We start from the raw sequence: 25081 nt of genomic DNA on the forward strand, positions 1-25081 counted from the left end.
TATCTAAAGTTGGTTCATAGAAAGAGGTAGACCTGAGACTTGAAATGAGCACAGGTATACAAAGAGCAGCAGGTGTAAGTGGTCAGAAGAGAAGAAAAAGCAAGAATACAAACTGAAAAGCTGCAGAAGGAACTCTTGTTAAAGTTTAACAAAAGAAAATTGTTTGTGCTACCTGTGGCATTCTTTGCTACAGGGGTCATATAGTTAAATTGCTCAGGTTTTTAAAAATACATTGTGTGCCATTCTAGGCAACTTCTGTGATTTGCTTGTTTTATCATCTTCAATCCTGGTAGAGGAAATAAATATTTAATTTCTCAAGGCTGTACTTTGACTCTGAAGGCTGGTTTTGGCATTAACTCATGCATGTATTGTCCCAGCTAGTGGTGATAAAATTATTTGGTGAATGTGGATAAATGAAAATTTATTCAGATTTACTGAGACAAGAGAAGACAATAGAAAAAGAAACTGATGGGATAATAAGCTCTGTTACGGATGTAGCAGAAAGGAAAAAGGCATAAATAGCAGCTCAGATGTAAATGCATAGCCAGTTTAAAGGGGTGATTGTCCCGCTCTGCTCTGCACTGGAGTGGCCTCACCTCAAGTGCTGAGTGCAGTTTGGGGCACCACAACATAAAAAAGGCATTAAGCTATTAGAGAGTGTCTGAAGGAGGCCGACAAGGATGGTGAAGGATCTGAAGGGGAAGCTGTATGGGAAGTGGCTGAGGTCACTTGGTCTGTTCAGCCTGGAGGAGTCTGCAACTTCCTTGTGAGTAGAAGAGAAGGGGCAGGCACTCATCTCTTCTCTGTGGTGACCAGTGACAGGACCTGAGGAAATGGCCTGAAGTTGAGTTCAGAGCAGTTTAGGTTGGATATTAGAAAAGGTTCTTCCCCCACAGGGTGGTCGGGCACTGGAACAGCTCCCCAGGGAAGTGGTCACAGCACCAAGCCTGAACGAGTCCAAGAAGCATTCGGACAATGCTCTTGGGCACATGGTGTGACCTTGGGGTGTCTGTGCAGGGCCGGGAGCTGGACTCGATGATCCAGATGGATCCCTTCCAACTCAGAATATTCTGTGATTCTGTGAAATAGCAGCTCAGTTTGAGGTAGATCTGGTAGAATTAATGTCTGCTATGGAATATTTTTGCTAAAACTGTAGGTTTTCTTCAGTAATCAAAACCTGTAAAATTGTGGTATAACAATGTAGAAATCTTAACAGAAAAACCTCAGGAGTGGCTAGAAGTGGTAAGAAGCTTTGACAACATGCTAAGACGTGGCGAAAAGGCAAGTTGAATCGAATACAGTGCTTCACAAAAAATAAACAGCTGCAAAAAGAATCACTGTCTCCTGAATTTAGTGTAGTGTTTCTCAGCATATCTGCAGAAATATATGACAGAAAGGTGTCATTTGTTATTAGATTTTCCAAAATCCATTTGAAATAATTTAAGAATCTAGGCAACAGAAGATAAAAGATGGATAAGGTTAATATAAAACAGTAGGAATGTGTGAATCCAGACTGCATGTGACAAATTATATCCCTCACTGAGTGACTTGTTAGGAGGCTACCACACTGAATACAGCCTTCATGTTTGGTCCTACTTCGCCTTTGTCACCCTTCGTTTAATTCTGTATCTGTTTGAGATTGTTGAGTTTGCAGACTGATGCCAGGAACAACCAAATGCATGTATTTGCATTGCAGTATAAAGAGGGACATTAATTCGATAATGCTGGTGAGAAAGCATGTGCAGCTTAAAGTAAAAGTAGCAGCCAAAATGATGTTCAGTTTTGAAACTTGATCGATAGGAAACCCAACTTTCAGTGATTTCCTATTGGAGCTTGTTCTGACAGAAAAGATGAACAGCCACACTGAAAACCAGCTGGTGGTTGCCAGCATTCAGCAGCCTAATTTCATTTGTCTTGCGCAAACAGAATATATCATGCCTTATATGGGGTCTTACAGAAACTTGAGTTTTAGGGGAAAAAAGCCAAGCCTGCAGCCGTGTGGGCTCTTTAACAGCTCCTACAGTGGGTTGTCCCTCTGTCAGAGCTCCAGGAGTGGCAAAGGCTGGTGTGTTCAGTAGCTGCACACTCTGAAATCTGCAGGCTGTCATAGCTTAGTTTAACTGGGTGACCTCATCTCTGTTCAGCAGCTTCTAGTAGCTGTTCTCTGTGCTTGCCTTAGTGATTTGAGCGGAGCCCTGGTATCTGCAGCTCCGTCAAATGACTCAGAGTGCTAATTAGTCACAAAGGAGCCGTGTTCCCTCAGGACTGGCACTGGCTGTGTTTGTTTCCCTCTCTGTAAAGCTAGAATTGCCTTCAGCTGCCCAGCAGTCAGGTCAATGTACAGACCTCACTAGTAATGTATGGCATGGGGACAAGGTCAGTTCAGAAGTGCTGGAAAGGACAAGAAAAGTACTGTTGGTGATAAAAATGTAATCAGTAGGTATAGGAGTGATTGGAAGTTCATGGGAGTGGTTGCCTGTGTACTCCCAAAAATAGCTTCTTGAGTTCTGGATGTTTCTTCTCTGTTCACAAAATGGAAAAAATCCCAAAAAAACCCAAACCCAACCACCAAACAAAACAGAAACACCCCTTAAAAACCCAAACCATAAAGACAATGTCCCACACCATCAAAACAACAGCAATCCAACCCAAACAAAAAAAACCCAGACTCTTCTTTTTAAACTGTGAAATGAAAGTAGCTGTACTAATTTCTTCAGGGGAGAAAGGGTAGAGAAGATAGATGAAAAACACAAAACTTTGATAATGGTGGCTGAAGATGTCAGTGGAATATCCAGAGCCAATAGAATTAAATACTTAGATTAGGACACTCAGAATAGGACACTAAGAAAGCCTTTGGATACTGCAGGAGGGGAAATTCAAACTTCAGCAGTGTATTTTTCAATCATGGTATAGAAATGGCTGCTGCTTTTAGTATGGGAACAGGGGACTGAGGAGACCTCCTCAGAATTTATGGTTCTGTTCCCTTTCTTTTGCTGGCAAATCTGTTGTTTATTTATTACTATAAAATCATTATGTACTGATAAAATTACTTCAGATCTGCCTTTCAAACAATAGCCAAATACAATTATTTCTTTTGTGAGTAGAAAAGGAAAATGAATTCTTTAGCAGTCTGTTGAGGTCAGGCAGCTACTGTAAAATACTCTCAGGTGTTCAGTGATGTAGTACTAAATGCAGCAAAAAGTTACTTTAGCTGTTAGTATATCTCTTTTTACTTATGAGAATGTGAGCAAGTCTTCAAAAGAAGTCAAGGTAAACATTATGCTGGCTTTAGAAGTTTGAAGTAAATGTTACAGCAATTGCAAATTTAGCCCAAGCTTAAGCAGAGTGCAGGAGCAGAAGGATGTGCTGGGTGATTATTGTGAGCTGTGTTGAGTAAGATCCACCTGGACTGCGTGACTGATACTTGGAGCTCTCAGAAATTGTGGATTGGATCAGAAACAAAAGCTAGCACAGAAGGCTGAGCTGTCGGCAGGTAAATGTCACCATTAGCGTGACACTGCTTTTCCTAGGTGGAGAATCACGTGCTTCTTAGAGCCTTAAATCACTGTCCGTGAGAGACACATCTCCACCAACTCTGTCAGTCAGTTGTGGTTCCTGAAGGAAGGCAGCATACTCGGTGTCATCACCCCTCATTTGGAAGAAGTACTTGAAAGCATTTTGGAGAAGAATGTCTCAAAGAATAGGCCCCAGATGGTGGACTGGGAACCAGTACAGCAGGATGCCTTGCACAACACAGAACTAGCTACGCGTTCATTGGGATATCTTTCCTAATGTCACAGCATTAATTTGTCTGACGTAATTATAAACTTCTGTCTGGAAAAGCAACCTGAGAGAGTTGGCAAGTCCCTTGGCTTTGATTTTTACTGGTTTTTAGGATCTGAAATCATCAGCTGTCATGCAATTTTACTTAAATATTATTTGAGGATGCTTGTTTTAACATAGTAACTTCTAATGATGCTCTTACTGAAGCGAGGCTGGGTTTCCAGAAGATACACTGTGTGAATAAGGAATTTAAAACGTTTGGTTTTCTTACAATAAACATCAAAGTCCCACTGATTCTAAAATAGTCCTATTTTCCTATTCCAATTCTTTGCCACTCACCATGCCCCAGCATTATTTTTAGAAAAGCCAGACATTCTGAAGCTAACTGGAACACTTTTTGAAGTCAAAGTCATTCAAACAGTTTTGAAGATGGGAAGCTTGCTTTCTTTTTAACCTATTGAAAGATACTATTTTCTTCCATTTCAGGCTTATGCATTTGTTGTTAGTCTTATAAAATACCCAGAAATGCACTTGAGACTTTAAAATATTGTGGCCTACTTAAAATCAGCTTTTATTTTTGAATGACATGTGTATACATCTGTTTCAGGAAATGTCTTTAAGCATTAGAAGATCTCCATTGGGTGTTTAATCTTTTTTACTTTCTCTTTTTTTCTCCTCTCCTGTAGTTCTCCTGCCTTTGATAGATCGTATGGGAGATGCCAAAGACCAAGTTCGAGAGCAAGCACAGAATCTTATATTGAAATTGATGTGTGAAGCAGCACCGCCCATGGTATGATTGCTTAATGTAGATTCAGAGGGAGGCCTCCAGTGAGCTTATGACTTCTGTATGAACTCCGAACATGTCACAATGTTATGGCGACTGTTAATGGTGTAAATGTTAAAGGTACTCTTAGTGGGTTGACACTGATGTATTGTTCAACTAAAGATAAAAATCTTGGCACGATGTGATTCTGCATATTTTGCACATCGTAGCTAAATTCTGAGCAGACATTTTTATGCTATGTGCCAGGGCTTTGTTAATTGACGCATGTTTGAAGCATCTTCTGGGTTTGAATAATGGGAATAAATAAGTTTAATTAGCTCCAAATTTATTTTAAAATTAGATTTGTACTTGAACATGTAGGACTAGTCCTGCAGTTGAGGTGCACATTTTCTAACTTAAGAGAATCTGGCTTTCTAGCTGTATGACAGAGATGCTCTGTGAACCATGGACAAACTGAGGTGGGGATAAATTGCCCTCTGGCTTGTCATATTTGGTTGTAAGGAGGCTTGTTTAACTCAACCTTCAGTTCTAAACATTATGTGGCTTCCAAGTGCTTAATCTTATATCTCTATTCTGTGAGTCTGAAAAATGTCAGACTGTTTAACAAGATTATATTCTTGAGTAACGGTGTTATTTAGAAGTCTGGAGACCCTGAATGTGAGTAGGAACTTACTATTTGAGTTTTCAGTTCCTGAGGAAAATCTATTTCTGAGTTCTAATTCTAGAGGTTAATAGGGAGAAAAATAGTGGGGGTTTTGTATGCACTGATTCCTGGCTTTGTTTTTTCATAGATTCAAGTTTGAATGTTTGTGTGCGGTGAATAAGATGTTGCAGACTTGATCTGGAGTGAGAAAATTATTGTCAGTTGCTTTGTTTGCCTGATAAAACATGTAGCACGCTAGGCTATTATAGAACAGTTTATCTCCCTTTGGCTACAGATCTGATTGGGGTTTAGGCATCAGGGTCTAGTAGTGTCATCCACAAAGACATGCATTTATCTGTTCACAAGCTGCAGTGTTGGTCATATTCACTGACCAAGAGACATGGCAGTATTTTTTGTGCCTAGGTGCCAGTAGTTCATAAATGATATGTTCCTGTCCCCAAGATGCTCCCAAATACTTGGCATACAGACCAGAACCCCTACAGCAATGGCATTTTGACAAGTGTGCAGTGGAGCACCTTGGAGATACCTTCATTTGAACAGTAGCTGATAAAGAAATTGGTGGTAGTTGCTTCGTGCTAAGCCCTTGTTGTGGAAGAGTTTTAGATTGCTGGTCCATCTTTGTGCAGAGTTGTTAGGCTGTACATAGAGGTGATGGAAGGAAGTTTCCATCCCCTTCGAAGTTTACTCTCAAATGCCGGAAGGCATACAAGGTTTGTGGGGTCCAAGGAAGAGCATTGTGTCTGCAAGATAAGGTACTGCTCTCCTGGTAACTTCCCCAGAGTGGGAGAAGCCTGGCTTTGGTTGTCTGCTCTCAGGAGAGCTTATGGGTCGGTAAAACTTCGGATGAAAAGCATCAATCATCCTCACAGCAGGGGCCAAAACAGAGAAGTCATTCCTGTGCCTCTAACACTGAAGTACAGAGCTGTAGGCTCTCTGCTGCAGAGAAATATCCCTTTAGAAAAGCTTAGTGGAATAATTTTTTGACGATAAATCCTGCAAGTGTCTTTCTAGTCAACTCATCATGCCTCTTGTAGCATGTTGTTGAATAATATTTAATTTGTCCTGTTGTTAAATCCCTTTACTTGTTTTAGATGTTTGGGGTTTTTTTGCTTCTTTTATGAGCAAGAACTAGCTGTAGCTGCTTATGGGCAAGAAGGCATAAAAATATAGGTGGTATAAATATGCATGAAAGGGATGGAGGTGGACATCAAGTCTTGCTAGGAACTTCTGAGAGTTGAAATTTCTAAGCAGCCATTTGAATTTCTCTGCTTAAAAAAAATAGCTCTTAAAGAAGGAATAATGTAGTGAAAGACTAAATTTTACTTCGGTCTGCTTTCTTTGTTTCAATAGTCTGCACTTCCCTCTCTACCTGTATTTTTGTTCATCTGTCAAGGAGATTTCCTTTTTCCCATGTTTGTCCATGACAGTGGGTTAATTGGAAGGATGTTTTCTTCCATAAAATCCTGTTCTTTGTTGTTAAGCTATGCAGCTTTGGCAAGCCATATCCTGCTCATCTAAGGTTTGTTTTCTCTAAATGCAATGAAGTATAAAACAAACAAACAAAAAACCGCAGATGGGACAAAATTATCAAGCAGGGCTCTAATTGGAAAATTTTATGTCTGCTGTTGAAGAGTGCTACCTCATTAATAAGGAGGATGCATATTCCCTGCTCTTATGCTCTCTGTTTTTGTTGATCAACAGCTGTTTGTGAGGGCTTTATTTTTTTTTTCCCCCAGAAAGCCGATTGCAATAATTAGTATGTAATACATTTTAGCAGCTTTGTGTGGCGTCACTGTAGGTTGCAGTTGCAGCACTCCGGGGTGCAGTTGGCAGGAGGGAGGTGCCTGGGCTGCAAAGTGTGCAGCTCCTGGCAGTGTGCAGCCATCCATCGCTAGGCAACGCTGCCCGGATGCTGGCTGGGCTGCAATGGCAGTGCTGCAGCTGGGGCGAGTTGCAGGCTGAAGCCTGTGCATCTGCTCCCAAGGAGAACCCCCCGGCTCCTCAGCTCCATGTTTGCGCTTACAATGCTCTGATATGCAGCTAGAGCACGGCAAGGAGATGGAAAGGTAATGGGATAAAGCCAGGAGGCAGAGAGCCAGGGCAGGCAGAGAAAAACAAGTGCGCAAGGAGGTGAAGGAGGGTTTAGCGAGCCAGGGGATCGTACCACAGGAAGTGGCACCAGCACCGAGAGGAGAACCGAAAGCAGAACAAAAATGGAAGCACAGGAATTAGAGCGAGTGGGCAAGAAATAATAAAAAAATGAAGAAATAGATCTAAAGCAAAAGTAAGGGGGAAGTGGGACAGCAGGAGTATGGATAAGGATAAGCTAAAATGGATGTGAGGAAATTTTGGCAGGCAAACAGAATATGAAGCAAAAAGAGTGTAGTAACTTCTGCTTCAGTCAGTAGTTTGTAATGTTAATATTTGTTTTGTGTGCATTAACTGTAACAATCCTGAATGTTTTAAGAGCTGTTTCTCAAACAAGGAAAACACTCAGCTGGATTGCTGAAGGACGTTTTTTAGGAATTGGTTTTGGCTTAGAATTAATCTGTGTTGTGTTCCATATTGTGCATTTCAAAAGTTAATTTTATCGCTTTTCCAATGGACTTGTCTTCTGTTATTTTTTTGCAACTATTATGAATGTAATTATATGGAATAGAATTACATTGTATTGTACTCCAGGTAATTAAAGACCATTATTTCTGCTTTTATAGTACATTTGGGAACGCCTTGCTGTTGGTTTTAAACACAAGAATTACCGATCCCGAGAAGGAGTGTGTTTGTGTCTTGTTGCTACCTTAAACATGTAAGCTTTTTGTTTCTATGGAGATGTAATGGTTCTATCCTTTTTTTGAATGTCATTTTTCTCTGAAAGTAATTCTTTAGGGAGTCTGGTTCAATTAAATTAATACATGGGAAAAATCAAACAACTAAACTAGTGGGCTTTCTGAAAGAAAGACTAAAGCTACAGAATTCTTATCTTATTTAGAAGTAGATGAAGGACTAGTAAGAGAGGGTCAGAGCTTGATTGATGTCAGTTTGTATTCTATAAAAGCTAAGCCAAAAGTTCACTTCTGCAAGAATTATTTTCTGTTTTTTCTTAAAAAATATGCTTTTTTTTTTTTTTTTTTTTTTTTTTTTTTTTAGTTACGGTGCACAACCATTAGTCCTCAGCAAGTTGGTACCACATCTGTGTATAGCATTTGGTGACTCCAACAGTCAGGTAAGGATTTCAGTACTTACTGGCCCTTGAACAACTACACTTTGACAGAGCAGTGAAAGCAAAATAAATATAAGCATTTAAAGAAAAGCTGGTAAGAGTGCTTGTGTACAGCAGATCATTATTTTCTACTATGAGAAGTAAACCCGATTTCTTCTTTATCAGTCCATCCACTGGAAGATGAAAGTAGAGTTGCAAAGGCAGCAATATCATGATGTACTGGTCCCTTTAGTTTTGTCTTCAGAAGAAGAAACTAGTAATTACTGAAAGTAGTTGTTTCTTACAGAGGATGTTGAAAAGAAATAAATAAAAAAACAAAGTTATTGACACAAAAAATTACCTCCAGAAGCAGCCGTTATATGAAACCTGCGATAGATTGCCAAATTTGCTGAAGATAACATTATTATGTGTAATTATTTTCTCATTGGAACCCAAATGGCATTTGAGAGCATGCAAGGACTGTCATTAAAATCATTAAGCAGAAACATCTGCAGTGAAAATCAAGATGCAGTTCATAATGGTGACATCTGAACTTCAGAAAATCTTCCAGTGGAAATGGTTAAAATATCTTGATTTAGCTGAAGTTGTGTTTGAGGGAAAAGACTATGAATACAGTAACAGAGAAGATAGCATTGGTAGGAGCTGGGTTTATAAACAGGATTGGTCTTTAAGCTTAATTTCTGAATGCAGCAAAGTTCTTATCTCCTCTGTATAGCATAGCATTGTTCTGTTCTAGCAAAATTCTGTTGAGAAGTTGTCCTTTTTGCTGATCATTAGTAAAGATGTAGTTCACATCTTGCTAGGGCAGTTACGTGTTTAGTTTGAACTGCTGCAAAGAACAATACTGAAGTCATTCTGGACATTCTTTTTAGAGAATAATGGCATTTACTAAAATGCATTTTTGGCAGTTTTTATTGTGATGACTGTGGTTTAAAATTTTTAAAGAGGCACTCCATCTCCTTGTTCTTACTGTTCTTTCTGCTTCCACCATCCTGCCTTATTTCCTTTCTTGTGCTGATGCCATGCCACGTGATTCCAATTGAAATAAAGAAAGAAGAAAATGCTGATCACTTTGGTCCATTCTTGTGGGCAGCCTTAGTTTTCCAGAAGGACTTTGCTGTGCGTAGAAAGTGATGAAAGCAAGATGAAAAGTCAAGACTGAGTGCAGGAGCTAAGTTTTGAAAGTACTGCCTGCTGTGAGCAAGTCCTAGATAAAGCACATTTTTTCCACAAATACTATTCTTATGTCAGACCCAGAAATTCCCTCTAAAGCTGTTATTTCTAGGATTTTTTACCACGTGGGGATGCTGTAACTTGGAACAAATGCCATCGTGTTAGAACAGTTATATTTCCATTCCTTTTCATCCTCACTATTTCAACTGAGTTGGCATGCAGGGCTATAGACACTCTTAAGATTAGAGGTCTGTCAGCAAATATCGTTTTGGTTTCTGTAACACTAGAATTAACAATTTAAACTGTGTTCACAGGTGAGAGATGCTGCCATACTAGCCATTGTAGAGGTTTACAGACATGTGGGAGAGAAAGTACGAATAGATCTTACGAAGAGAGGAATTCCTCCTGGAAGGTGAGCTAGCTGTTTTGATTTTGTAATTCTGAGCCATTTAAGTTTTACTGTTCGTTATCTGAACTTTAAACTCACTAAAAATTTTGTTTTAAAATTACTGTAATTTTTATTTTATATTCCAGTTAGTTTTGCTTTCAGTATGATGTTACTAGAGTTCCTGTGTTGTATGTAGATTAGTTTATATGAAATAAAACTAGCCATTATTTTTTTTCTACCTTTGATTAATTAAGAAAGCTAGACAGAGGTTGAAATTGTACTTAGTGGGAAAGGCTGTTTATTCCATAAAATCTTTAAAATTCCTTGTTAAAGCAATTTATACTTTTTAAAATGTGTTAACCCCTTATATACTAACATACCTCTTTACCATCACTTTTATCTCATTTCTTGATTTTGATAAAGCTGAATATATCTATTACTTGATGTCGGAGAGAATGTTAGATAAGTCCCTTATCAAACCCCTCTAAAAAACTTAAGAGCCCTAGTTTTTAATGGTCATTTGTAGGATAGCAAAATACAGCTTGATAATAGATCAAAATATGTATTCAGCTCTGGGGCCTCCAATATGAGAAGGACATTGACCTCTTAGTCCCGGGGAGAGCCACTAAATTGATTAGGGTGCTGCAGCACCTCTGCTATGAAAACAGGCTGATTGTTTAGCTTGGAGAAGAGAAGGCTCTTAGAGCACATTCCAGTACCTAAATAGGTAGGAGAGCTGGAGAGGGACTTCTTCCAAGGACGTGGTAGGACCAGGGGCGAGGGCTTTCAACTGAAGAGGACAGGTTTAGGTCACATATTAGGAAGCAATTCTTTACTGTGAGGGTGGTAAGACACTGGAACAGGTTACCCAGTGAGGCTGTGAATGCCCTGTCCCTGGCAGTGTTCAAGGTGAGCTTGGATGGGGCTTTGAGGAGCCTGCTCTAATGAAAGTTGTCCCAGCCCATGACAGAGGGGTTGGAACTGGGTGATCCAAAACCATTCTACAATTCTGTGGAAGCATTGTAGGAGAAGGGTGTTGAATTTATTGTTTTACATTCCAGGCAGAGTTCAGCCTGTTTAGACAAAAGTTTACCCTGCCTATGAGAATGAGAAGTTGTACACATTTCTTCTATCCTGTAGAATAGAATTCTAAAAAATTCTATAGAATATAGTCATGCTTTTAGACTAGTAATGGATTATATGGTTACCACAGAAGTTTATGCCGTATTATTACTACAATTCTGAAAATTGAGTTTCCTAGCAAATAAGGGGGACATATCAGAGATCTTTCTTGTATTAAGATAGGGCCTTGGACATCTTTTGGAACAGAGAATAAAAGAGTGCAGATAGCACAGCATTTTTGCAATGAATGTTGGGTCTGACTGTAAGTTTAGGTTCAGGACTCACCGTTTACAATTCCATGTGATACAAGCTGAGCACATCTTGGGATCCAAATAGGATTAAACACCATAGGTGCTTTGTATCCTCAGGACAATCAACAGCTTCTAATTTAGTTGCAGTAGGTGCCAAGTTGTTGTTTCTACTGTCTGAATCAGCTGCATACAAAATTCCCCCTGATCTGAAAGCAAGCATGGTTGTATAATTTGCATTTACATAAAAAAGCAAGACTCTACTTGGTGCGTGTTAAATGGGCTGTTGCTACTAAATCTCCAGCAGTTTTGCACCTGATAGTCAAGACTAGGGTAAAATAGTATGTGAGCTGAGTGTCAGTGCTGTGTCCTCTGCAGTAGGTTTCAGGTTGGGATAAGGACAGGAGATACGATTTGCTTGAGTTAAACATGAGACTGCTAGTCTCTGTCCCATCCAACCCTGACAGAAAGCAGAGCTCCTGGAGTCCCTTCTTACTCCTTCACACAACTAAGAAGACGTTTGACAAAGCTCAGGAAAGACAGATTAACTGTATGGTAGCTTAGACTGTTGTTTCTTCAGAGGCAGACCTAATTTAAGACGTTTCTTCCCCAGTGCCTGTTAGAGGTTTCCCTTTGCTTAGATGCAGTAAAATTTTCATGTGGTTATGCAGGAGCTATGATCTGTGGGAAAAAAACCTTTCATGTAGAGTATCATCATTATTTTGAGGGGAATCTGTGCTCATGTTTGTGTGTCTGGGTAGGTTTTAAGGGTTTTAAGTATTACAGATAATCTGTAGTTCAGACACGGCTGCTTTCAGTTGTTGAGTTCAGCCTTAAAGAACTGCATTGCAGCTCCTTCACTGTAAGTCAATGCATTAAAAATTACGTCTAAACTTAAACATTAGCAGAAAAACCTATTACTTCAGTGTTCGGTGCACACATGAATCAATAGAATGTAGGATTGTTTAGTTTGCATAACAAACTACAGGTTAGAGAGTTGTGTGTTGCTGCTTGAATGCACTCTTACCATAAAGCACTGAAAATAAGAGCTCCTGTCTGCTGAAAGGAAAGCAGGAAAGTTAATCAAGCATTGTTTTGAGAAATTGTTCAACTTCCTTAAATATGCAAATGGTATATACATGTTGTGTCTATACACAGCCAAATACAGTCAGTAATTTAATAATAGTAGGCTTAAAAGGTTTTGTAATCTGCATCTGGTAGGGTTTGCCTTTGTGGAAAATATTGGATTTTCTAGAGGGCTTTACTGGACCTGTCAAAATCTAGGTAATGAATAAATTATGGGATCTTACTTTTGTAGTTCAATTCTACTTACTTACTATTTATTTTTCTTCAGTGCATTTCTCTTCTTTACTGAGATTAATTGGTGATACCTTAATAGGTATTAATTTATATAAACAAATATAAATTTGTTTATAAATAAAATCAGTGTATTCCTCTTTCTATTTGTTATTTTTCAACTTAGAAATCTCAGAGTATTATTGTGCTTTTTGCTTGAAGCACATTCCTTTTTCAGAAAAATCAGTATCAAGTCAGTGGCTGGAAATTTGGATGTTGTTTTCTCTTTTGTTGTAATTGCTGCCAGAGAGGTTTGACAGTCTTTAGTGTCAGACCTGAAAGTAGTGTTAATATATTTATGAATACTGAAAGTGGATGTTGTATTTATTGTTCAGTGAGCCAGGAATAGTGAAGAGGTTTTGTTCTCTGTGGGACAAATCGAATGTTTTACAGTATGGAATCTGTGTGGCTGATCTTCCATGAACGGAAATAGTGTACGTGGCTCTGGATAGCAGTTACTTAGTCTGAGTGTTAGAAGCTTTTATCTTTGAGGAATTAATCTGACAAATTTCCCCCCTGTTGCTTGAGAAACAGAAATGTATAAAACCAGTCATTTGTTTAGTTCTTATGTCTAGGGCCACAACTTCATATCCTAAAATGTTGAAGCATATTGCAGTATGCATTATGCATTTCTAAATACCACATTTTATGTGGTATGCACATTCTGCTTATCTGTCTAGCTCAAGCTGTAGATGAGGTCCATCTGTGTGTCCAGATGTGGACACATGTCTTCAAGATTTTTTTTTTTTTTTGGCTTGGAAGGGGGGAATATGGAGAGTTTCAGATGGGCTGTTTCCTGCTTTAGACTCAGTTTGGACATAAACAACAGACTAGTTACCACCATTCTTCTTCTTTATCTTTCTGCTATTGATAGGGGAGTGGTGCTCTTTTGCCTCTTCATCACAAGGACCACACTTTTAGGTATCCCCCTCTGCCTGCCATACAAACACTTGAACACCATCAAGCATGGTCATGAGTAACAGCTTTTCAGTCTGAAGTGTTGTGCACATTCTGTGGAAGCACCCGTGTTTCCATATGTGTGCATGTCAGCTCAAGCTGTGTCGTAGAAGGGTACATATTCCTCTTACTGACCATCCTCACCACAGTATGATAATACTTTGATAGAGACCTGTTGCCTGCTGGAGGAGAGGGTTTGGCAGGTTGCCAGGAGCCCCCATTTAAAGTGCTACAACTTCATGCATTCATTCATTCATTAACTGACAGCCCCTCCAGAAGTACCTGCTGTCCCAAACACATGGTTTTTGTCAATGGCGATTTTTCCGTCTGTATGAGAAGTTGCAGAAGACCTGTCTATGCCTTTTTGGGAAAAGAAGATAATATTTCTGTCCACCAGTGACATGTAGTGACTTCAATGATTGATTATGATTGCCACATCTAGAGTTGGGCTTGCAGATATGAGATGAAGGAGTAAATAATGCTGCTCTTCTCAAAGAACATTCCTCTTTGCCAGTAAAACTGGTCTTGGTCCAGCCCTGTAGAGTTTCTTGGGTTCCTCTTGGCAGGCTCTCTTTTGCCAGGAGCTGAACCTTCCGTAAACATTCTTAAATTGACTGTGGTTGCAATAATTTTAGAGACTCTAGCCCATGCTGCCTTGCTGCCTGTGACTGTGTGAAGAAATATGAGAAGAGAAGAAGGTAGCAAGAAGAGCAGGGTGGGAGGAGAGGGAGGGAGAAACTTCTTGTGAGAGACTTTGCAAAGTAGTAGTTAAAGATGCTGTAAGCTGTTCTAAAGAGAGGGTTGGTTCTGCAGTAGTGCTTTACCACATTGGCAGCTGTGTTATAATGGACTCCTCTGTTGTTGTTGCAATTATTGCAAATACTGTAGAGTGTGCCTCTGGTCATAAAGACATGCTTTGAAAGTTTGAGGAGTGGCAGTACTGTGTGTTGCTCTCCAGCCTGCAACACTGACAACATAGCGTCCAGTGCTGACAGACACATTTTTTTATTGTTCATAGTTAATACTTTATCTAAAGTATTTTGTCCAGAGTGAGAGGCAACATGTATATTATTATAACATATTTATAAGGAAGCATTTAGGTTTTAGCTGCTATTTAAAACACTCAGGAAAGCATTTTTGAAAAGAAAGTTCAAAAGAGCAGAAAATCTTTTTTTTCCTTCTGCATGCACTAAAATATTTGTGCCAAGTGGATAACGTCAGCTTTACAGGATTTAAAAATTGAAGTGAAATTTTAGAGCAAATCTGTTAATCTCTCTAGTCATAATCAGTTTCTCTCGGAATGACAGTTTCAGCCTTTCAGATGTAGTGTTAAGTCTTCCTCATTAACTAGGTGAACTGCTAATGCAGTGTTTGCTATGGAATCCAGCACTGTTGAGGGGAACTCACAATCCCTGGTAAACACAAACATATGAGGCAAACACATTAACTTCTTGTTATGAAAGCAAGATGGCCTAATGCATTATTATATGTATTGATTCTCGTGTAAACTTCTCGATTTGTACGGTTGAAAGCAAGCAGCATGTAAATGGTATTTCACACGTCATTAGTAAATTCTAGTACCCAAAAAAGCATTTAATTTCAAAAGTTTTACTTTTTCAAGCCTAAGTGCAGAAAAACCCATTTTGGTAGATACTGCCTTTGGTTTGCAAATTGATCTTTTCATTAAAAGACTTGAGGTTTAATAGTAAAATAGTGACATTTGTGAATTGCTGCCATTTCACACATTTTGCTGTGGCAGCAGTGGTTGTAAATGCAATGGTGGTGCAAAAGGGAGAGGGTAATAGGTTCCAGAGACAAGCTGGCAAGTATCCTAGGGAAAGATTAAGGAAACTACTACTGAGCTACATATAGTTTTGAGATAAGTTGAGATGATGGAATAACTGCTGGTTTGTGTTATGGGTTATTGACTTAAATGATTAACGGGGGGTTTGGGGTGTGGTTTTTTAGATGCTTGCAGTAGAGTAGGCCTTTTTGTGGGGATCCATATAGTTCTTGTTGTGGGCTGGCTAAGTCCAGGACAGATTTGCTCAGTAGCAGATTGCTTTGAAGTGTTTGGAAAGTAAAAGTAATGCATAGTGAGAGTCCTAAATTTTTGGAATGGGAGTGGGGGAAGGCTCAAACTTTCTATACTGTTGTCTGTCTGTATTTCATTATTTTATCCCATTCTTCATTGTTAGTGAAAGGGACATGGAATCTCAGAGAATGTAGACTATGCAGTGAAAGTGCACAGCCTCTCTACATGGATCATTGAGTAAAAGTGGTGTGTGCATAACGAAATGTTGAAGTGAAATCTTTGTGTGTCCTTGACTTTTCTCCTTGTGAGAATTTTCATACCCAGGCGTAGTTCTTGCCCATTTTTTTTTGGTTTGTCATAAAATAGTTTGGATTGTGAGTTGTAAAGGCAGTCTTTCAGTGCAAATTGTTAGCAAATTTTGAATTGGGTAGTATAATCCCTAGTTCTTCTGATGTAACTGAACTGTGCCTGTTCAGAGACCTGCAGACTGTCATGTGATTTGTAGTTTATAACTTTGTTCATTTAAAATCAGGATTCAGTCCTGATAGTCCTGGAGCTAAAAATCCCATGTGCATGTTATATATTACCATATTCCAAGTAGTCTAAAAAGCAGAGAAGTCTTTGGAGAAATGCAAGAAAATGTTCTCAATTGTTTGCAGCTGAACAATGTATTATGTCAGTACAACTCCATTGCTAATGCATGGGTTATGTTTTTCTGGGAGATACTTCCGCTGCTTTTATTGAATTTTCTGCAGAAGTGATGAGAAAGGGCTGTTGAAGTGTTTTGCCAACTTTATTGCTTGAACACCATTTTTTGCCTTGTGAGACTAGATTGCAAAGCAAGAATTGTGGAATTTTTTGGTTCGGTTTGTTTGGAGTTTTGTTTGTCTGTTTGCTGTTTAAATGTAGCAAAGCATTCACAGTGTATTCTCTACTGTGACAGTTAAAATCAGTATGTGGGTTGGACACGTTTAAGTGTTTAGTGTATCTTAAGTTTAGAAGAAAGTTTTGTTGTTTGGGTTTTTTTTTTTTTCCCTGTGCAAGTGCTAACTACCACAAAGCTCTTTTCATAACCAAACTGAGGAAATTTTGTGGAAAAAAATCTTTGAGGAAAATTAATAATTGTCTGAGAACAAATTAAACAGTAATCCTTCTTTTTCTTCTAAATGAACATTGCATAGTTCAAACTGTAACCTTTTGTTGTTGAGTAGGAATAAATATGTATATATTGTATATACACCCAATATATGCTATTACTGAAGCTGAACTTTAGAATGTTATTTTTAATCATGCTAATAACAAGTTGACTTAGTTTTCTATGCATTTCTGTGAAGATGCTCAGCTAAAGAGGAATCCTTTAGGAATTGTTTCTTCATACCTTTAATCCCTTGTATATTCTGCATTGCAGCTTCATATATGCTAATAAACTGATTTCTGTTTTTACCAGTAGCCAGTGGGATTTCAGAGATGTAAAACTACTTTGTTGTTTTTGTTCTTTATAGGTTGCAAACAATCTTTGCAAAATTTGATGAAATAAGAAACTCTGACAATATGATTTTAAGTAGCGTCAGTGGTGAGTATGAAAGATCATATATTTATAATCCGCTTTAGATTAATAAAAAAATAAATATTTAAATACTAGCATTATCAGTGTGAGATGGATGAATAGAAACACGTAAATGCTAAGAAAATGAGACACTTGGTGAAACACGCTTGTACTCTTTACTGGAAATATTTGCTGGACTGTGGTCAGAATACAGTTGGAAAAGGTGTTGAAACTGCATGGAAACAAGCAGTGAATATTTAAAGAGTTACAGATGTGTTCAGTATAGGATAGAACAATGCTGCAGAGTGTTGATGCATGGGAACAAAGATCAAATGAACCTTTATCCTATCTTAGTATGTTAGTAAGAGAAAAATGTACTTTAGTGATGGGTGTGTTTGATATGTTCTGTTAAAATGATGCATCATGATTAATACATTGAGTTTTAAATTATAGAAAAAGGAGACTGCAGGATTCAAAGACACTTAAATGTTGATGTTAAGACTTCATTGAGCTTGAGCTCCTTATTTTTGGTGTATTTCAAGAAAAGAGAACCTGTTACACAGAGGATCCCTGTTGCTTCCTACTGCTTTTTTGCTACAGTATTTTTTAGTATGAAAATTTAATTTAAAACTGTAAATTATGAAAGAAATGTTATGTAACAGCAAAACAAAGGAGGTGCTGTGGCAGTGGCTTTAGCACAGTTGGTTTTGGAAGCTTCATTGTCTTCTGCAAGGAATCAGTGGATCTTGTTTTATCGGGAAGAGTTTCCTCATGTTAATTTGTCTTTCAAAGTAGCTATGTTGATTATGGTCTGCTGTATCTAAGAAGTGTAACTATTCAAGAGTAGAAATATTTTGAGGAATGTGTATAATTCCTCAATGTACTCAAATACATGTTTTTCATTTTTAATTTTCTCACCCTTTTGTTGTTGTTGGGAAAACAGAAGTGACTGTAGGTTCAAAGGAAAGTGTTTTTATAACATTATCTTTGAGGTAGTAAGAGTTTCTATGCTACATTTTGCTTTGAAATTAAACGTTGCTATTCTTGAACACTTAAAAATTTATTTGTAAAAATTTATATTTTTTTAAAAAATGGAAAGCATTCTAATTTGGGGAAAAGTGTTTTACATAAAATGTTTTATGTTCCTTTTGTTTGTAAATTTACTCGTTATGAAAGGGTAAACCATTATCTTTTGCATTTAAAGTTAATACAGCTGTGTTGGTTTCATTGGTTTGAGAGATTCAGAGATGCATTTTACATGTATATTTTTTCTGTTGGTAGTTCTCAGGAGAACAGAGAAAGTCACACAGGGGAATATATGGAAAAATTTAAATATATGAAAATAGATATACCACCTTGCTTGACTAGTTAAGATAGCACTTCTGTCCTTTTCGTCTCTGTTTGAAAGAGTTAACAAAGTTTATTTTGAAGCCGTTTTTATCTCATGGGTAAAACACAGATGTTAATGCTGATCTATGACGGCATAAACCATGTATTTCATCTTGTAGGTGGCAATTTCTATGCAAAAGTTACTATAATTCTGTTTTGGTACTGTAAATGACAGAATCTCTCTTAATACGTTGGTTTCAGTATTTTTGCTTTGAACCTTGTTCATCTGTTGCTTCCATCTAGGCAGTTTTTTAATGTTATTGAAAAGGTATTCTTCCATTGTTAGTGCTTTATCTTGGCTTTGTGCTTCCTTATTCTCTGAAGGACAATTTGTATTTACTGCTTGCACGTGTAGATTTAAAGTTACTGTTGAATTCCTGTAGCCTTGTTTCCAACTTTTCATTCGGGAGCTTTATCAAACATCTCTGGATAAAGGCCAAATTTTAGTGGCTAAATACATCTGTTACAGTGTTGAGGATTTTTTTTGTGCTTTGGATATTTTGTTGTAGGGTTTGGGATGGTAGTGGGGGAGTAGGGTTATCTTTCCGAAGTGGGAGGAGGTGGGGGGGGGTGAAAAGGGCAAAAACTCTTCAACTGGCTTTAATATAATTAAACTCCATAGTGGGCCTTCTTAACAGCAAAAGGAATGGTTTTTTGCCAGGTGGAGGTACTGTCCCAAGTTGGTTGACTCTACTGATGGGGGTCCTGTTCAGTTTGTGATGGATAGGGAAGAGCTTGCTAATACAACCTTGGAAGATGTCATCTTCGTCATAGTCCTGAGTGATACTGCTGTGGTAGTGAATATTTGGTGTGTTGACCTAGTTTCTGAGAATCCAGAGATGTGACTTAGGATTTTCTCATCAAATAATACTAACGTCAGTTGTTTGGTCTTTTTATCCAGCATGTACTTAGGAATAAGAAAAAGAATAAAGAGTCAAAGCCTGCAGCTTCAAACAACCTGAAGGCAAAAATGTTTTCCGTAGTATATTGATAATCAAAACAAATACATATTTAAAAAAATATGTTTGTACTAACATGATTTAACACTTGAGAGTTTTAAAAAACGCTGTGTTGGTATGCTTAGGTATGTGGGAGAAATATAGGTAGTACAGGAAAAGGTCTCCTTCCTGCAGTCTTAGCACACTGGTGGATTTAATATCTTATCCTTTTAGTGTACTAGAGGGGATCTAGCGAGAACAGTCCCTTTAGTCTTGTGTTACTTCTTTCCTTTATTGAGTCTGATCTGTGATGGAATGGTAATGAGGAGGAGAAGAACAAGTTACCATTAGAGGCTGACAGATCCAAGACAAGGTGGAAAGCATATTCAAACACTTATGGATGGAGTAATTGGGGTAGGATGTAACACGGAGTTTCAAGAGCCAGCACATGCAGAGGTACCATGTCTAACAAGGGAACTGGACAAGAATCTTAGTGCTTTTGCTTGATGAGAGTGGCTTACAGCCTTAAATAATATCCCACTGCTAGCTTGCCTCTCCAGCTGACCTTTGATTTTTTTTTTTAATAATTATTTTCCACCCATCTTCCTTTACTCTCAGATGTGTATAGTAAAATCAGAGATAATTTCTTTAATGTGAATTATGTGAATGTATGAGCTGCTATGCAAACCTTGGGATTTGTTTACATTCATAATGATGCATATTAAAAGAATCAGATCGGGATGTTTGCCTGTTAAGCAATATTTTATGTGTGCTGCTGCCCTTTCACTCCACCAGAACTATATGTAGCCTTCCAAACTGGAGAAGATTCTTTAGAGCACCCCCCATTTTTCAGCAAGTGAATGTTCATTTCTATGGAAACAGAACTGGCAGCCAATCTCAGCACTACAAAAGCACTTGTTTCTGCTGCCTGAGATTTGTAAATACTGTTTTCTCTAAGAGAATTCAAGCAGACTTCTGTATCAGATAGTAGTGTCATTATTGAGACAGGGAATTAAAACCAAAGTAGGGAAACTATTAATACGGAGCTCTCTGCTGCACTCAGCAGAATGAGCTGAAGATAAATTGTACATCTCTATTCAACCCGTGCAGTTTTTCCATTTTAATGTTTAATGGCTCAAAGGACTGGCTTTACAAACACAAAATATGACAGGTAGGATATGTGATGTTAGTATCGTGGTGTAGGGGAGCTGTGTTATGGATGATAAAGATGCCGTTGAAATACATGTTCTCCTGGGGAAAAAAAAAAAAGGGGGCAAATAAAAATCCATAGCACAAGTGTGTATCTGTTTTTCCACATTACACTATTGTTTTTATTTCCCTTTGCTGTTTTCTATTTGGAAATACAGTTACTATGGAGACAGTGACGACATACTCTAATAGAGCTCACCAGTGCGGCACAACATGAATATATATCATTTGGGAATACTGCTGATAGCTGCTACGATTATTTTATAGAGGTTTTGAGCTGCATGTATTTCTTTGGTTTGCTCAATGCAAGTGGTCAAAATGCAGCTGCATCATTTTCAATTTCAGCTGCTCTTCCTGATGGTTTATCATTTTAAATAGGAAAATTTACTGACAGATGAAGTGTACTGATCAGTTCAAGCCCATTTGGAAGAAAAGGGCCTCAGCAGACTGATGCTTTGACAGGTTTTTAAGGAATTTGCATGAGTTTTTTGATTATTACTACAGGGAACTGTGTCTGGCTCCTTGCATATGCGTGGTTCTCATGCACTGTGCAACAGCATGTGCTAGTCTGCCTGAGTTTTAAACTTTTCCATTGGCAAGACTAAGTAAATTGGTACAACTTACTTGCTACTCTTTTTTTTTTTTTTTATCATTGTTGGATTGCACTCTCTGCCCTCAGCGTGGCACCTAAAAAGTAGATTCGGGTACAAACTCTGAGCAGCAGCTCAGGCTCTGGGTAGGCTGTCGTCATTCCTGCTCTCCAGCATGTGTTGCACGCATGCTTTGGAAGCTGTTTCTCTTTAAAGTTGCGGGGGGTGGGGGGGGGGTTCCAAACAAGTCTTCCGAAAACTCACTAAAAGAGGCAGCACCTTTCTTCAACAAAGCCCTTTCCTACTTCCTGTGGCTTTACTGTTTTATTTTGTGTTACGTTTTGGTTGACCTCTGTTCTGTGGAGTGCTCTTCCTTAACCAGGCCTCCTTCTTCTCCTCCCGCTTCATTTTTCGTGGTGCTGGGGGGCGAAACTCCCGCCGGCGGTGTGGGATGTCAGCCCATCGCGGGGGCTCCGCCGGGGCGGGCGCTTCCCGGGCGCTGCCGGGCGGCGGGGGGACCCGCCGGGCACATGACGGCGGGGGCGGAGCGCCCAGGGGGCCGGGCCGGGGCCGGGCCGGCGCGGAGGGTTCCCTTGCGAGGCGGGACTGCTATTTTGAAGCGAGGCGGCGGCTGTAGCGGCAGGGAGCCGGCAGGAATCCGGCGGGGATCCGGCCGGGACCCGCCGCGCCCGCCCTCCCGCGGCACCGCCGGGCATGATGACTGTGGGGGACGGTGAGTGGGGACCGCCGTGCCCTTGGGGACGGAGCTGCGGGGCGCTCTCTGCAGCCCGGGGGGCCGGGGAGGTTGGCACGGCAGGTTGGCGTCTTGGGCTGACGGGCTTGGCTTCCGCCCGAGCCGGGCGCTGGGCGATGGATGCTACGTGCAGCAGCCGGAGGGTACCGGGGCGCCGTGCGTGGCAACTCCAGCCCTTCTTGGGATTTTAACCGTGCCTGGGTTTCTGGGATGGCCTGTGATCTCAATTATTTACTACTCTGGCGAGTTCTGCAGTGCATTTTTATGTTGGCGTTGTGTTTACCCCTCTCGCCTCGGTGTTACTTGTGTTGGCCACCTCTGCAAGATAAGGCAGAATTTACTATACTGCTTTGTGAACAAGCGGATGTAAACCTGCCGTGTTTTGTGAAGAAATTCATACTCATTCAGCATAGCTATAAAAGAAGAGCCTTGCTGCTAGAGCTGGGGATGTATATTTAATAAAGACATGGGATGTTACTACGTTTCCTTCAGTGCACAGTGTATTGTTACACAAACCAATGGAAAGTAGGTCAGTAAAGCAATACAGACTATATGGTTGTGTTTTCGTTAAAAACTAGACATATGTTTTATCTTTATCGCACCTCTTGGGTTTGTGTGTCAGCCAGGTTCTCTGAGCTTAGTACCATGATGACTTTCTATATATGCGTTATTATTTTTAGAGAGACTTGAGACGCGTTCACTGGACTTGCAGCAAGTTTAGGGATGAGGTAGGATGGCTGTGCTTTTACAAGTGACTACATATGCAGATTCGCATAAAGACCAGATCAGATTAAATCTTTTATCTGAATTTGCTAAAACAGTAGTTGTAAAGAGTCCTGAGAGAGACCCTTTCTTGAGGCGACCTGAAATGTTTGTTTTTCACTTAGTTCTTTCATATGTTAGAGACTGAAAGAAATAATGAGCATGACCAGAGCAGTGAAATTATGTCTGGAGTGCACAGTCTAAAAAAATTTGGGCAGTTCTCTGATGTTTGTTTGTCATTTGCAAGGTGCAAGGGAAGTCATGGTCTTTGTAGAACTGAATCTGTACCAAGCTCACTCTTGCTGAGATTTTTTTTTTTTGGAAATGTTTTTCTTCGTCTTTGTTTCCTTCCTGTGAAGCAACACAGTTCTCCATGGTGTAAACATGAATTGTGGTAACTTGCAGATTAAGAATGCAAGTTGTAGCATGTTAAGAAACAACTGCATTCTCTAGGCAAAGCCGTAGGATTTTTGTCGTTCTGTAATGGTCGAGGTTTATAAAGTGAGGGTGGTTGTGGAGCTCTCTTCTGTATAATTTAATTCGTCATTAACAAAGGCACTAAGACCAAAGTACTGTTCAGGCAGTCAGCTGACATTCCGTGTAGGAGCTTTGAGCAATAATGCCAGATACAATTAACAGTGTGTAGGATGATTATATAGCTGTTGGTCTCTTAAAACTACTGCTTACCACATTTACAAGGAATTCAGTCTTCTAATGTTGTTATGAAACTGCAAGGGAAAACAAAACTGTAGTTACTATTAAGAAAACATCTTGATCTTTTTTTCTAAATTTAATGATGGTTTTTGCTGCGGTCTTTTGTTTTGCAAATATTCTGTATATCCTAATATATAAGGCATAGAAGAAAATGTTTTAAGGTTAGTGATTCTGCAGCCTTTGAGAAATGTCTTTTCTTGGCAAAATGTCATTTTGTTGTGGCCCATATGTATGTTTAACTTAATCTTTGTGAGACTAGGCTGAAGGCATTGTGCAGATACTCCAGAGACCAGATTTTTTTTTTACTTGTCTTATTTGGTTTGCTCACTTAATCAGCCTAGATGTGCTACACAGTTGCAGAGTATGTTTGGAAATGCCATCTAGAAGTGGTAATGTTGATTTTATCTTGAATGCAAGACACTGGCTTCTTGGAACCTTTTGGATTATTTTTTTTTCCCAGTTTTCTTGAGCACAAGCAGAAATGTAAATAAAACGTGGTGCTTAACAGTTGAATCTTAATCTGATTTCTCAAGTGAAGATTAAAGGGAAGAACCAGATTTTCTGTTTGCCCCCATGTTAACTGTCTCAAGCTCTCCAAGCTATTGTTGGAAGAATTAGAGGGGGAAGAAAAATAATCCTGTGCTTGCGGCCCAGCAAACAAATGGACCGTAACTTCTACTGTACTGAGTGCGTGCCAGTGGGAGAGCATGCGCTGCCTCAGTCTGAAAGGCATTTCACGTACCTGTGTGGCTGGAGGTCTGTGTTTGCCCTGCAAGTTGTGTTCGGAGGCTGCTGAGGAAAACCAGCCAGGAGCTGTTCCTCGCTCTGGTCTCCTTGTTCTTTGGAGAGGATAATGCATTTCTGCCATTATCCGTTGGTAACCAGATTAGGCTGCCGAGGAGGTGGCGAGCGGAATTGCCGTGCGCACATCGCGTTGCGCATTCTCTCCAGCAGCGCGTTGTAATTCAGCAGCTTCCACTGGTGTTTCCTCACCTTGTTGTCAGTCTGTGCTACGTTACCTTGTTGTTTTGTAGGTAAGGGACTGCCTTGATCCCAGCTGAACAAAGTAATTAGGATAAGGACAAAACTATCTGCCTAAAAGTACGAATGGCCTTAAAGGGAAGATTAGACATAGGTTTTCTTAAGATGTACTAAACATATTGCAGTACCAGATACAAGGTATTTGAGGCCTATCTAAAAGCATATAATCAGCTTTGTAAGAGGACATATTTGGTGCGCACATTTGTTGCATTAGTGTATACTAAGTATACTGTTTTGTATCATATAATGAATAAGCACTTCTTTATTTATTAGTATATTTTTATGTAAATGGCATACAATGTTTCATGACTTTAAGCACTTGTCAGATTTTAGATGATAAAGCATATGTGACTGGTTTATGAATAGAAATTATCCTTCTATCTTACTGCATATGCATATCAAATTTTA

At 39.3% G+C, this 25081-nt stretch overlaps 1 protein-coding gene across 4 annotated transcripts in view; it reads left to right on the forward strand.

Annotated features, from left to right (window-relative positions):
• The window catches only part of CLASP2 (cytoplasmic linker associated protein 2), a 150934-nt gene that overhangs the window by 20422 nt on the left and 105431 nt on the right, over positions 1 to 25081 (forward strand). For all 4 annotated transcript variants that reach the window (XM_082297500.1, XM_082297502.1, XM_082297501.1 and 1 more), the window contains exons 3-7: positions 4470 to 4573; positions 7946 to 8037; positions 8379 to 8454; positions 9939 to 10036; positions 17233 to 17303. In XM_082297500.1, coding sequence (XP_082153626.1) covers positions 4470 to 4573; positions 7946 to 8037; positions 8379 to 8454; positions 9939 to 10036; positions 17233 to 17303 — 441 coding nt within the window. The remainder of the gene's footprint in view (positions 1 to 4469; positions 4574 to 7945; positions 8038 to 8378; positions 8455 to 9938; positions 10037 to 17232; positions 17304 to 25081) is intronic.

This window comes from Coloeus monedula, assembly GCF_965178545.1.
Source record: "Coloeus monedula genome assembly, chromosome: 1".
Taxonomy (NCBI): domain Eukaryota; kingdom Metazoa; phylum Chordata; class Aves; order Passeriformes; family Corvidae; genus Coloeus; species Coloeus monedula.